Genomic DNA, 14,467 nt, shown 5'->3' with positions numbered 1-14,467 from the left:
ACCGAGATGACCAACCATCATTGTCGATATCACAAGAAGAACGTACATAGACGAGTTGATCGCAATCATCGGACCAGCAATGTAACCAAGCCTCTGCATCTCCCGCAAAAACCCATCTTTCTTGTTTACTTCTTCTCCATGGCTCCTCACCACGAGCAAGCCCTTCTCCACTGAATCCATTCCTCTTCCTTCTTCCTTCTTCGCTGAGATCTTGAGATTTGATTCAGAAACACCGAACCAATCCCTATATATTCTATTTTATATGTTTATATTTTTTTTGTTTTGCTTTCTGGAATTTAGCGGCGTGTCGTATCATGTTTCTACACCTTCCGATAAAACCGATACATGCGTCGTCCTCTCTCAGTCAGCCGCCATAAATGTTTTCCCTGGATCTATATGGCACATGACTTATAGTTATAGCAAATTAAGAAAAGGTTGGAAATTACCAAAGTATACAAATATGAAAATCTTTACGCTCTTTAGTTTGAAAAAAATAAATTGAAATGTAGTTTTTTATTTGAATAAAAAGTATATGGTTGTTTCTTTCTGTACAAGGCATTAAATCAAAAGTTAAATCAATTGAAAAATTTGTTCCGTTTATATCATGTGAAGTTGTCAACCAACCTCATTGTCACTGACTTGCTCTATATTTTTCATTTTTTTTTTTCATTTTGGAATTTTAAATTTAGTGTCGTGTCGTATGAAAATTCTACTCCTGCAGAAATAATATATAATTTAGCATCTTAAATTGTGAATGGTTGTCCAGTACACTCCAGACCAGACTAAAGTCGAACCAGTACACTTCAATCTAAAACTCTTTTGAATCAACCATTTATCTCATCTCAAATTCATAAGTAAGTTTTATTTTCTCACCTCATTTTCTTTTTAGTTTAGTTTATAGTAGATATTTGAGAATTTATTAGTTAATTTTTTTAAGGATGATGAGCTAGTTTATTAGTATAGATATGATGTTTTTAGTTAACTTTTAGTTTGATCTTATATTTATTAACTAACTTAATATTGTTTGTGATTATAGATATGTCATCACAAGGTCGTAATATGAATGCAAACATGGATCCTCCTATACGTAAACGGGTAACTTTTAATATACACCTAACTTTATTTGCAATTGAATTTATTTAGCATTACACATATCTTTCTTTATCTTATTTCAATAATTATATTATTATTGAAATAATATAATAATATAATGGTCTTCCGCCACTGAATAAAGAAAAGTTATTTAATAGATCTCATACATCTTTACGTTCTATTATAGAACAAACATTTGGAGTATGGAAGAAGAAGTGGAGGATTCTTAGGGATGATCCTAGATATGGTTTGGAAGTGCAAAAGAGAGTAATTATCGTCACGATGGGACTCCACAACTTTATTAGAGTTTCGAATTTTTCGGATACAGATTTCTTTGAAGATTCTTCAAAAGTGCATACAGAAAACGAGCAAAATTACTCAAATGAACAAGATGAGGTCGAGAGAGAAGATAGACCATATATGGCAAACATACGAGACAATATTGCTGATATGTTATGGGATAATCAAAATAATAAATTTTGATTTGTAATTTTTAAAAACATTTTGTAATAGTTATTAGTTAATTATGATTAAAAATATTATTAAATTGTTTTTAATCTTTTTGTACGCATCACTCCATACCATAGTCCGATTTTTACCATTCATAATGGTATAATGTTATGCATACTATTTTATGGTGTTGTGCATACCACTGTTTACTTACAGTTCATTCAAGTCCATACTAAAATGTTATTAAACACTATATAGTATGGAATGTAGGGAGCAACCATTCAAAACCTTATTAGAGCAAAGAGCATCAACTGATCACAGCTTTTGCTGTAGTTTCACATTAGACAATCCCAAATGATAATTCGTTGATACAATAAACAAAAAGATGGAAACTAATTAACTAAATTTGCTTAACGTTAACTTTACGGAACCTACAAAACAAGTACTACGAGATAAAAATATTATCTTGGGGATTCGGTTAATATAGAATAATTAACCTAGTGAAATCCATAATTTTACTTCTCTAACAAAAAAAGTAGGCAGAGGTACGTATCTTAAAACTTGTGTGTGGACAGTAGAGGCCAAAACACGTGCCCACGTACATACATGTGCACATTCATTTCCTTTTAGGTCATATAACAACCACACGAGAAGTCGAATTAATGACAACACAATATATAATGGCGACATGATTGGGGTTTCTTGATTTAGCTCATCTCTTCATGTTCTTTGTTATCTTCATCTTCAAACCCCTCACACATCAGTCTTTCTCCACTGCCCATATCATTAGACATCACTTTAACTTTATCAAATCCACTAACCATTTTTTTTCACAAATATAACCCTAAAAACAAGAAATCAAAAGGACATCACTCTTACCTTACTAATCTGTTTTTTACCTTAATTATAGAAGGAGAATCTAACCCGAGAGATCTGCGCGAACGGCATCAATTATGACCGGTAAAGCAACCAGCGGAGCCATTGGTCTTACATAATCTACAACTTCGGTTCAGAGAGCTGAATAGGTAACCAAATACGTTTCTTGCGCCAAAAAATATTGCACTCACTATTATTGATTCTACACTTGTTATAACCTGAGAGATAAAGCTTATTTTCATTCAACAGACTCAAAAAAAAAAAATTTAGTCCTGCAGAAAAAAAACGATTATTTTCCTTCAACAGAGTCAAAATTTTCATTGTTTCTAGTAGCATATTAGAAGAAAGAGCAGCCACTGATCACAGCTTTTGCTGTAATTTTTACATTAGACAATCCCATTCCCAGAGATGGAAACTAAATTTGCTTAATGTTGTGAACTAGTACACAAATACAATAGGTAGTGCCGTAGTGGCGATGGAGTATACATAATTAATTACTCGTAATATTTTATTCGATTATGTTCATTGGTTAGAGTGTCACACATCTGTAACAGAGCTGTCCATACGTCACTAAATTTTTACTTGCCTACAAGTTCACATCAAGTTTAAGATATAGAGAGTGAATGGATCGACTGGATACTTGCCTGTTTGCGGTTCCACGGGCTGTCAGCGGTGGGCTGGTCCAGCTCGGGTATTTTTTTTTGACTGAATTATTGAATTTATTCAGTGAAAAAAAAAATTAGAATGGATGCAACCTTTGTCTACTCCGGGTTTCAAAACGTTAGAATTAGGTAATTTTGAGATTTGGTTAAGGTAGAATAGTAAATCACAATTGAGTATTAGACTCCAACCCAAATCATATATGTTCAATTTGGTTCGATTAGTAGTTTTATTTTACTTTTGTAATAAATAAAATAAAAAGGTACCGAGCCTACCCACAAACTCTCTGGACTAGCAAAGACCAGATGGTTTGTGCTTTGTGGACATAGCGGAGGTACATATATCACGCATCTGCTACATACCATTCTGACAATTGTAAGGTTTTATGAATTCAAATTTTGTACTAGTCACATTTCTTATGAGCAATCCTTATAATTTTTTAAAACTTTGAATCATATCATAATTTCTTCCTTATTTATTATAAGGGAGAATGCCAAAATCATGTATGTGGACAAAAGAATACCACAACTAGTGTACACACGTACATGCACGTACACATTCATTGACGTCTCTTGATTTAGCTGATTAACATTTAATGGCGACGTGATTGACGTCTCTTCATTTAGCTGATTTCTTTATGTTCTTCAGCTTCAAACCCCTCAACCATCAGCCTTTCTCTCACCTTTCTCGTCTGCCATATCATTCATTCATAAAACATCAAATAGCCATATATATCACTTTCACTTTCACAAATCCACTAATCGATTTGTCTCCCAACTAACCACTCTCACTTTCACTTTACTAACCTGTTGTTTCCAGTTGGTGAAGATGACGACAAGACCGAGCAACACAGCTTGTACGAAGGACCCAACTGTGATCCCAATCCAGAGTCCTCTTCCTCCCATTTTAAACCTAAAAGCTAATAAAACAGCAGTTGGTACGCCGCAGAGATAGTATGCTACTAGGTTTACATAAGCCCCTATATCTTGCCTCCCCGATCCTCTAGCCACACCTGTTACGTTTCCATTCCACTATTTAGTAATCCTTAAGTTAGTCTCTTAATGATTTTGAAACTAAAGAAGGAGAATCTAACCCGCAAGAACCGCGTGAAGGGCATCGAAAATGACCGTTAAAGCAACCAGTAGAGCCATTGATTTTACATAATCCACAACTTCGGCTTCAGCGCTGAATAGGTAACCAAATACGTTTCTTGCACCAAAAAATGTTGCGCTCGCCATTAGTGATTCTACACATGTAATGACCATCACTGTGTACACAGCTATTCGAGCTTGTTTCGGGTTTCCAGCTCCTAATTCGTTTGCTACTCTTGTACTGCAACAACAACAACAACAACAGAGAAAGATTTTAGATATATAAACCTCCCATTTTGCAAATCTTGTACTGCAACAACAAAGAACCTTGCTGCTGCTCCGAGACTCTCTGCTATTTGGTAGAGGATGATGGTTGTTGATAGACTGTTAAACAAAAAAGAAAGCAACTGAGTTGTATGTAATAATAGTCCATTCCAAAACTCTAGTCTTTAAGAGACATATAAAAGGAACATACCAGACAGAGAGAACAGAGGCTTCTAGCTTCGGATTTGGTAAGATTCCAGAGAGTAAGACTAGGACTTCGAATGACCACAACTCGAGGCTAATTTACAACCAAACAGAAATTTATTGAAATTTCAACAACTCGATTTGGTCAAATGCCAACAATTCTGTGACTAAACCAAAAGAAGCATGAAGAAAAATTTATCTTACCAAGTCATAGATGCAGATGGGATTCCAAACCGGAAAAACTCACCCATTCCTTTAAACAAACTCATGGAGATGGGTGCACGGCTCTTGCTACAGCTGGAAGAAAACGTCATGTACAATCCAAGCACAGTCACGTTTAACCAGTAAGCAACACCGACCGCTATAGCTGCACCGAGGCTCCCAAGCCCAAACTTAAAGACCAAACTCCAGCAGAGGGAAACGTGGACACAGACAGCAGAGATTGAGCTTATAATCATAGGCAAAATCAGACTCTGTGCTTGGAAAAACCGAATAAGCGGCTGCAAAGTAGCGTAACCAAAGAGCGCGGGTATGAGCCAAATTGCGAACTTTCCAGCTTCTTGAGAAACGAGAGGATCTTGTCCAGTAAAAGAGAGTATATCATCCATGTAACTCCATAGCACAGACAAAGGGATACACACAAGATACAGAGAGAAGATCCCTGTGTAAGTGTGGACTCCAAGCTTCTCGAATTGTTTAGCTCCATGAGCTTGACCGCTTAAAGTCTCCAATGCACTAGCCATTCCAAACTGTGTTGGTTACATACAACAATCACAATTTGCTAATTCTTGAAGCTTAAAGGAGAAAGAGAGAGAGAGAGATGAATCAAGAGAGAGACATACGATGACGCTGAAACCTGTGACGTTACAGAAAGAAATGGCAATGGCTGTGCTTGAGAGATAAAGCTCACCGAGATGACCAACCATCATCATCGATATAGCAAGAAGAACGTACATAGACGAGTTGATAGCAATCATCGGACCAGCGATGTAACCGATCCTCTTCATCTCCAGTAAAAACACATCTTTCTTGTTCACTTCTTCATCTCTGTGGCTCGCCACGAGCAAACCCTCCTCCGCCGAATCCATTTCTTTCTGATTCTTCTCTCTTCGGAGATCTCGAGATCTTTAAGCCTCTCTTCTCTGAAAAAAGAATCCTATACATTTATACTAATAAATATTTAACGTTTATTTATGTGGAATTTTACCTGCTTAGTTGCGTATACATGTCTAGCCATAATAAATGTTGAATCTCCTAAAATCTACAGCTGTCTTGAGATATAAAAATTTAAAAATCCTCAATTAGTCAAACGGTTTGTAAATAAACTAAAATTAACGAGTATTTCGTATACATTATTTTAATTTTTAATATAATCTAATTGTTATTTTAAATTAAAATTTTATAAATACTAATTAAAAAACAGAACCATATCAACTAGAATATTGAATATGCATGGCAAGAGTATTTACACAAGTTTTCGTGAGTTTACACACAACAGAGACTCTAGAACTTTTTTTTTTTTTTTTTTAATAATATCTAGAGATTTGGTGAGAGATACCAACACAGAGTGTATCTCACAGTTATATTATCGTCATCAAGGCATTAAATAACGGGAAATTAATTAGTTGAAACTACTAGTAAATGCATGAAATCTCAAAATAATTGGATAAATACATTTTCAAAACATAGAGGTGAACCCAAAAAATTTTCATAGTTTAATTATATATTCTTCTTTTAAAAAAAAAAATTCCTGCAAGTAATGACATATATAATCTTAGTTTTTGTTTGGTATTATTGCATTTCTCACTGAACTGTGACTTTCTGTGTCTAATTCATATCTAATATGTCCCATCTAGGGTATTATACTATTATGTCCCGGTATACACATGTTACAGCTTTTTTGGGATTTTCCAAGTATTCCTTTAATTTACAAAAAGGCACCACTGATGTGTGTACAGTAATATTTATTTACGTACGTAATCATATTACACATGTGATTTCTTTTCTTTTAGAAATCTTGGTGATGAAAGTGTATGACACATTGGGTTATTTTTGGAGTTTTCGGATCGATAAAACAAGAGAATGTGAGATTTTTTCTTTTTCTTTTGGCTTTTTGTTTTTGTTTTTAATACTGAATCCAATGTTTTTTCTATATATGATCTTTTGATTCGTCAAAGGAATACGCACTGAAAAATGAAACCTTAATTTAAGGGATAAATGATAATTGAACATTATCCAAATATTGTGTTGCGTCACACTTTAGATTACGTGAATTTCATAAAATTTCCTTTTAAATTACATATGATGTTTTATATGTGAAATTTTAAAGTAAAAAAGTTTAGACTGTTGAAATAAACACTTTATTCTTGGTAAATGAATAATGATTTTGCATTGGATTGACCATAATATTCTTTTTTTTAAACGGCCAATTCTATAATACTTTATATGAATTACCATAATTAAGATTCATCAACAAATTATGGTAATTCATATAAAGATTCATCTAAGGTGGTATTTTGTGAAAAAAATAAGATTCATCAAAGGTGGTATTTTGTAAAAAAAATCATGTTTTATATATATATATATATGAGACAAGGTTTTTTTTTAACTTTGCCTATGGATGCGACATTTGGCATTCTATTTTTGCGACACATGTACTTTATATTAATTTGAAGCTGATCCTTTAAATTTATTTACTTAAGAAAAGTATTCATTTCTTTTATCTTCCTCTATAAAATCTTTAATTATTTTGGTTTGTATTAATTAATATTATTTCATAGCAAGAATCTTTATAGTTTATTCTGGTATAACAAAACAAAAAAATCAATTTTACAAGAATATATTTATTCTAATTTAATTTATACGATTTGTAAATTCCTCAATAATTTTCCTTTAAATTTTTTTACTCTTCCTCTACCAAATCTTTAATTATTTCTGGTTTTTAATTTAGTATTATTTCATAGCAAAAATCTCTATAGTTTACTTTTGCTAAAAAAAAAGTAATATATTTTACAAGAATATATTCTTCTATTTTGTTATTACGATTTATAACTTTTTCACTTATTTTTTATCACAACCGTAACTTTATTACTTAACTATTTTAATCGGTTTCACATGTCAATATTTACTATATATTAAACTATAATAAAGTAGAGTTGTGAGAAATTGTCATTTGGCACCATTCTATTTTTTTAACATGTATCATTTTTTTCAATTTTAATGAAATAAAAATACACATTATTGCTAATCTAAAACTAAATTGTCTACACACATTTTTTTAATTTGGGGCATTTTATTTGTTCAGTTTCTTTAGATTACATATACTTCTCTCAATCAATTACCTTTATGACATTATGGATGGACGTTTTATTTTGTTCAAACTGTTCATGTTATGCATATGACCGAATTAATTACAATAAATATGCTTTATAATTGTACATGTATTTATTGCCATGAATGTGATTATTAATGTTTAGTGTATTATATAAGATCCAATGCTCACATGACTAATAATGAAGAAAACGATCACCGCACTATATGTCTTTCTTTTCCCATCATTTCCCATGGTATATCTTTTTTTTCTTATGAAGTTTTTATAAAAAAACATTATGTCTTGCAGTATGATGATTAACAGATTAATTTCTCTATGACTATTTGAAGAAATCGTTTACAAAGCCATGTCAATATTTTTTTTTTGGTATGAGAGTTTTGTCAATATTTATCAGCTTCTTTCAAAGAATTATGTTTTATGATAGTCATGATTTAAATTTTTGGCATTGTTTTGTAATGTGATTTTTTTAACTTTCAAACTATAGTTGAAAGTCTTAAGTGATGAAGATGAGCCTAATGTTTGACTCCTAAAACAATTATCTTTGGCTTTGAACATTCACTCATAATATTATAGTTGTAAGTCCCTTAGATTTTTCCTCTTAAGTACTTTGATCTTCAACTACAATATATTTCTAAGTTTATGTTTTGTAAATTTTTTTGTTTTTTGTTATTAAAATTTCTTATCCCCATTATAAAAAATATTTTACTTTGCATATTGATAAAAAAATTGAGCCTAATTTTACCGTGTAATGCATATATACATGGTCAAAAGATCATGTACTTCTTTCTGTCTCTTTGAAAGCACTTCCCAAACTTTACAACATCCTTTCGCGTTACACAGAAAACATTACAGAGACTTATTGTAAAATATTTAGTTTTTATATATATATATATATATATTGTAACCTCAATACTTTCATCATAGACATATGTCAATCGTTAAAATTGGTATAAATTAACAAGTAGATTACCTGTACAAAAACAAAACTACTTTTATATCGTATTGATATTGTTTGAGTTACCAATCATACCTCATGTCTATTTTTCTGTAACCCTTACTCCATCCGTCATTATGCCGAAAAAAGCTTACACCATTTCCAATGATTATCTATATTTTTATTGTTTGAATTTTATATTTTACTTTTAGGATATAATTTTAAAGAGATATGGTTTAGTATTTAGAGTATAAGATTAAAAGCATGATGCTATTTTGGTATTTTTAGAATTTTAGAAATGATTTTCTAAATTTAAATCCAAAATTTATTTTTATGCAATTTGTGAAATTATTCTTCTTTTAACAGACTTCATAATTATAAACTTATAAATGTATATATTTAAATTCTTTTCAAGGCATATATAAATAATATCATGTACATTTTATATATAATTTAATGAAAATTTTATTTTACATACAAAATATTTGTTTTATAACCCACACATCGCGTGGGTAACTTTCTAGTATATATATATAACTATATGTTAGATCATCATCACTTGATATTATCAATATTTTGCAGTACAATTATATCAATGTGGGGTTAATATTCCTCATAGTGGAAAATACATAATTCAAGGACAAATTATGAGATGAGGGGTAAAGATAGAGGAAATAAAAGTAGAGTAACAAACCGAATTATTGTTTTTTTCTTCTTTTTTAAAACAAGTTTTCAAATTAATATTTTTACTAGCTAAAAATATATACAATTAAAACACCAGATTAAAGACATCATTAGATTGTTATTAAAAGGCTTAAAGCCCAATGAACTTGAATGCTACTGTGTCTAAAAATCAAAGTCTCTTACATTATTACATGGATAATGTAAACGCCCCTTAATACATTTGAATTTGTATATATGAGTGAATATATAGTACATGAAATGATGAAGGTCCCCTTCGCAAACGTGGTTTGTCCCAAAGTATTATAACGAGTTTATGTCCCCCAAAGACTTTCTTTACCTCAAATTATAGCTTCTTCTTTTCATTTTTTCTGCATCTCCTCCAGTTTCTTACAAGTCAATGTTCTTAATTATAATAACTAAATACTATTAAAAAAAACTAAGAAGAACCGTGAAATAAATAATTCCATTCTTTTTCCCATTGTTAGGTAATATTATATGAAACAGTTCATGTCGTAATTGATATGTTGTACAGTAACGTGCTGCTTCTAAAAATGTAATAAGAAGTTGAGGCATGCCAATCTATGTATGTAATGTACGTATATGAAAATAAGATGTAAATAAGGTGATGTCACGTCGTCGATGCATCGTAAATCAATAATAGTACTACATTAATGTTGGCTTGTGTTATGTTTCTTAGTTTGTGACCTTTGTTGCATATATGATATATCAAATATGTATGGGCTTAATTGATTAACTTGATATGTGTTCTTCAAATGGCTTATAGTTTTTTTTTTTTTTGTTTTTTTCTCGTTGTAGGTAGGATACCACCACACAAAGTATATTGGCTTGCCGCTTCATTTTATTAGAACTTTTATCGTTATCATGTTTTCTTCTTCTAAAATGTTTAACCCATGCAGAAAATACTTTTTTAGTAGTGGGAGATATGGTACAAGTCTTTTTTTTATTTTGGTCAGTCTTTTCACAATTGCGAATATTATGTTGATGCATAATTTTCCAATATATGTGATTTCCCTTGCCTTGTCTTGCCACTTTTATTCAATACATGAAACCATTATAAATCTTTTTTTTTTTAAACAACAAACATTATAAATCTTATCACAGATAATTTTTAATCAATAACGTAAATTTCTAATTTAACACCAAAAATTGAATAACTTCTTGACTTAAATTTTTTAAAATTTTTGTGTTTGGTTTTTTAAAAAAACTTTTTTTTCAATTCTAATTATTGTAATTCTTGAAATTAATTGTTGTTCCATTAAATACATAATAGCTTTATTAGTATAATGAAACACTTGGCATTGCTCATTATTAAATATTGGTTTAATTTGGTTATCTAGCTAGTGTAATTAGTCTAACTATAAAAGACTAATTAGACGGTTAAATCGGGTTAAGCTTTTTGTAACAAACTTTTCTTGATTGAATGAGAATCACATATCTCTCTTCTTCTTCATGCTTCATCTCTCCTATCACTATGTTCTGCTTAATCGGAATTTATTATGGTATCAGAGCACAATAACTGAGTTTCGATTGCTTTCGCATCTAGCGACGGAGATGAGTTTTCCGATTTGTACTTGTTTTCGATTTATTCGACAATTGTTCGCCGTTGTGTGCGATTTTATCATCGAAATCTTCTACATCTTTCTGATTCTTTTAATTCTCTTTTGATTGACCTTTGTGAGTACGAATCTTGCTTTTAATTCTTCTTTTCGTCTCACGTTTCTTTGAAATTACTTGTTCTTGCTTTGAGAATGGGTTCTTCTGGTAATTTGAATGTTTCAATGAGTAGACCTCCCACTCTGAATCCAATGAATGGTCAACCGCAGTATCAAACTGATCAGTATGAGAATCCATACTATCTCCACAATGCAGATCACGCAAGACTTATTCTTGTTTCTGATCGTCTTGTGACTGCTTCGGATTTTCCTTCTTGGCGACGCTCGATGTGGATGGCTCTTAATGTCATAAATAAGCTTGGATTCATCAATGGTACGATCTCAAAACCTCATGAGGATCACAGAGAGCTTGGTATATGTTCTAGATGCAATGATATAGTCTCCACTTGGTTGATGAATTCGGTTGATAAAACAATAGGCCAGAGTTTGCTTTTTATTCCTACTGCTAAAGGAATTTGGAAGAATATATTGTCTAGATTTAAGCAAGATGATGCGCCTAGGATCTTCTCTATTGAATAGAAGCTTAGTAAGATTGTTCAAGGTTCAATGGATGTGTCTACATACTATACAGCTTTACTTACTTTGTGGGAAGAACATAAGAATTATGTGGAGCTTCCGGACAGTACATGTGGGCGATGTGGATGTGATGCAGCCACCAAATGGGAAAGATTGCAATAGCGAAGTCGAGTGACTAAGTTTTTGATGGGATTGAATGAGAACTATGATCAGACTAGGCGTCATATACTAATGCTTAAGCCTATCCCTACCATCGAAGAAGCTTTTAACATGGTAACACAGGATGAACGACAGATTGTTGTTAAACCAGCTATAGGTGTTAAGAGTGTGGCTTTTCAAAGTGTTGCTACTGTGAATGATGCAAAGAGTGCCTACATTGCTGCTTATAATACTAACAGGCCTATTCAAAAGCCGATTTGTTCTCATTGTGGCAAGGTGGGTCACACTATTCAGAAGTGTTACAAGCTTCATGGTTTTCCACCATGGTACAAGACTGGTTATGCTGGATATAATTACAGACCTCCTACTCAATTTCAGCCACGAATGCCTACAATGCAGTCTCAGCCCAGGATGACACAACAGTCACCTAATGAGATGGTTCTTTATGCCAATTCTATGCAAAAGGCTAATGTAGTGGCTCAGGTCTATAAAGTCATAGATTTAGAATCTAGTGCTGTTTCTATCTCTAGGAATGTCGTTTTTCAAGAAGATGTTTTTCCTTTTAAGACTAGTTCATTATTGTCTTCTGCAGTTGATATGTTTCCCAATTCTATATTACCTTTACCTGTACCATTGCACTTTGTTGAAAGCATGCCTCTTATTAATGAAGATTCTCTAGTTCCTACTGTACCATCTGCACCATCATTAGAGCATGATCATGGTATCATTCCGGCTGAAACTACCACCATTACCCATCATCGCAACCCTCCCTTCTACACCTCCACAACCATCATCTTTTCCTCTTTCCTCTATTTCCTTACCTAAAAGAACTACACCCTATCCTCTTTCTTCTGTTTGCACTCTTGATTGGTATACCCCTTTAGTTCAATCCTACATTCTTTCTTATAGTACTGAAACAGAACCGAAGACTTTCCATCAAGAAGTGGACTAATGCAGCAAATGATGAGCTCTTTGCTCTTGAGCTTAATAAGACCTTTGTTGTTCAGTCTCTTCCTGCAGGAAAGCATGCTATTGGATGCAAATGGGTTTTCACTATCAAGTATAACTCTGATGGCACGATTGAGAGGTATAAAGCACGCCTAGTGGCACAGGGCTTCACTCAGCAGGAAGGCATCAATTACCTTGAAACTTTTTCCCCTGTTGCAAAACTTACAAGTGTTAAGTTGCTTCTTGGTGTTGCCTCTATCAAATGATGGAGTTTGACTCAAAGGGATGTCCCCAATGCTTTTCTCCATGGTGAGTTGGATGAGGAGATATACATGAGTCTTCCTCAAGGCTACACACCTCCACCGGGAGTAGTTCTACCTCCGAACCCGGTATGTCGTTTACTCAAATCGTTATACGGCTTAAATCAGGCCTCAAGACAATGGTATAAACGGTTATCTACTGTTTTCTTGGGCGCCAACTATGTCTAATCTCCTGCTGACAACACCCTTTTCGTTAAAGTCTTTGTGCGTCCATCAGGAACTTTTTCACTTGTTTTAGTTCTTGTTTATGTCGATGACATAATGATCGCGAGTAATGATGATGCTGCCGTAGAGGAATTAAAGATGCTTTTGAAGTCCGAATTCAAGATAAAGGATCTTGGTCCAGCTCGATTTTTTCTAGGCTTAGAAATTTCTAGATCGAGTGAAGGTATCTTTGTTTGTCAGCGCAAATATGCACAGAATCTTCTTGAAGATGCAGGTCTCCTAGGTTGTAAGCCGAGCTCTGTACCAATGGATCCAAACCTACGTCTTACCAAGTATATGGGAAAACTGTTATCTTCTCCTACGTCCTACAGAGAAATTATTGGACGACTTCTTTACCTCATTATCACCAGGCCAGATATCACATATGTCGTACGTCAACTTAGCTAATTTATCTCGGCTCCGACGGATATACATCTTCAAGCAGCACACAAGGTCCTCTGTTATCTCAAGACAAATCCGGGACAGGGTTTGATGTATCCTGCTACTTCAGACCTCTGCTTGAATGGATTCTCTGATGCAGACTATGCAACTTGTAAGGAAACAAGACACTCGATCACAGGTTATTGTGTCTATCTTGGCTCTTCACTCATCTATTGGAAGTCTAAGAAGTAGGTTGTTGTAAGTCAAAGCAGCACTGAATCCGAGTATCGCAGCATGGCACAAGTAACATGTGAGATCGTCTGGTTACAACAGTTACTCAAGGACTTACACATTAAAGAGGTAGCTCCTGCCAAATTGTTCTGTGATAACAAATCAGCTCTACATATTGCCATGAACCCAGTCTTTCATGAACGAACTAAGCATATAGAGGTCGATTGCCATACGTATACGGTCCGTGATCAACTCAAGGCAGGTACTCTTACAGCTCTTCATGTTCCAACCAAGGAACAACATGCAGATATCTTTACCAAGCCTCTCCAACCAGGACCGTTCCATCATCTATTGCAGAAAATGTCGTTGTTAAACCTTTATCTCCCAAACTAGACACTTCGGCGATAAATATTTGGGGGGGGGGGGGG

The 14,467-nt window shown here is 33.3% G+C and overlaps 2 protein-coding genes across 2 annotated transcripts; one reads left to right on the top strand and one right to left on the bottom strand.

Annotated features, from left to right (window-relative positions):
• Nucleotides 3,467-5,815, bottom strand: LOC104750962 (protein DETOXIFICATION 14-like). Its single transcript, XM_010472821.2, has 7 exons — nt 5,480-5,815; nt 4,842-5,386; nt 4,645-4,731; nt 4,497-4,553; nt 4,172-4,410; nt 3,885-4,090; nt 3,467-3,769 (listed from the first exon to the last, which is right to left on the bottom strand). Exons 1-7 carry the CDS (start codon nt 5,723-5,725, stop codon nt 3,701-3,703), a joined length of 1,449 nt encoding a protein of 482 aa, XP_010471123.1. The 5' UTR covers nt 5,726-5,815; the 3' UTR covers nt 3,467-3,700.
• Nucleotides 13,485-14,070, top strand: LOC109129524 (uncharacterized mitochondrial protein AtMg00810-like). The gene is made up of 2 exons (XM_019237786.1): nt 13,485-13,817; nt 13,969-14,070. The coding sequence occupies exons 1-2, from the start codon at nt 13,485-13,487 to the stop codon at nt 14,068-14,070; spliced, it is 435 nt and encodes a 144-aa protein (XP_019093331.1).

Source organism: Camelina sativa, chromosome 16, assembly GCF_000633955.1.
Source record: "Camelina sativa cultivar DH55 chromosome 16, Cs, whole genome shotgun sequence".
In the NCBI taxonomy this organism is placed as follows: domain Eukaryota; kingdom Viridiplantae; phylum Streptophyta; class Magnoliopsida; order Brassicales; family Brassicaceae; genus Camelina; species Camelina sativa.
Note: the sequence above shows the minus strand (reverse complement) of the source record. Positions and strands in the feature narration are given on the sequence as shown.

Bases quoted from the DNA above. Each gene is read 5' to 3' on its own strand.
- LOC104750962 (XM_010472821.2), bottom strand. From the start codon at position 5,725: ATGGATTCGGCGGAGGAGGGTTTGCTCGTGGCGAGCCACAGAGATGAA. The intron at 4,732-4,841 runs GTAAGATAAATT...GTTGTAAATTAG, and splicing joins CCATCTGCATCTATGACTTG to CCTCGAGTTGTGGTCATTCG. The intron at 4,091-4,171 runs GTTAGATTCTCC...GAAACGTAACAG, and splicing joins CCTTCACGCGGTTCTTGCGG to GTGTGGCTAGAGGATCGGGG.
- LOC109129524 (XM_019237786.1), top strand. From the start codon at position 13,485: ATGATCGCGAGTAATGATGATGCTGCCGTAGAGGAATTAAAGATGCTT. The intron at 13,818-13,968 runs GTACGTCAACTT...TCTCTGATGCAG, and splicing joins GGCCAGATATCACATATGTC to ACTATGCAACTTGTAAGGAA.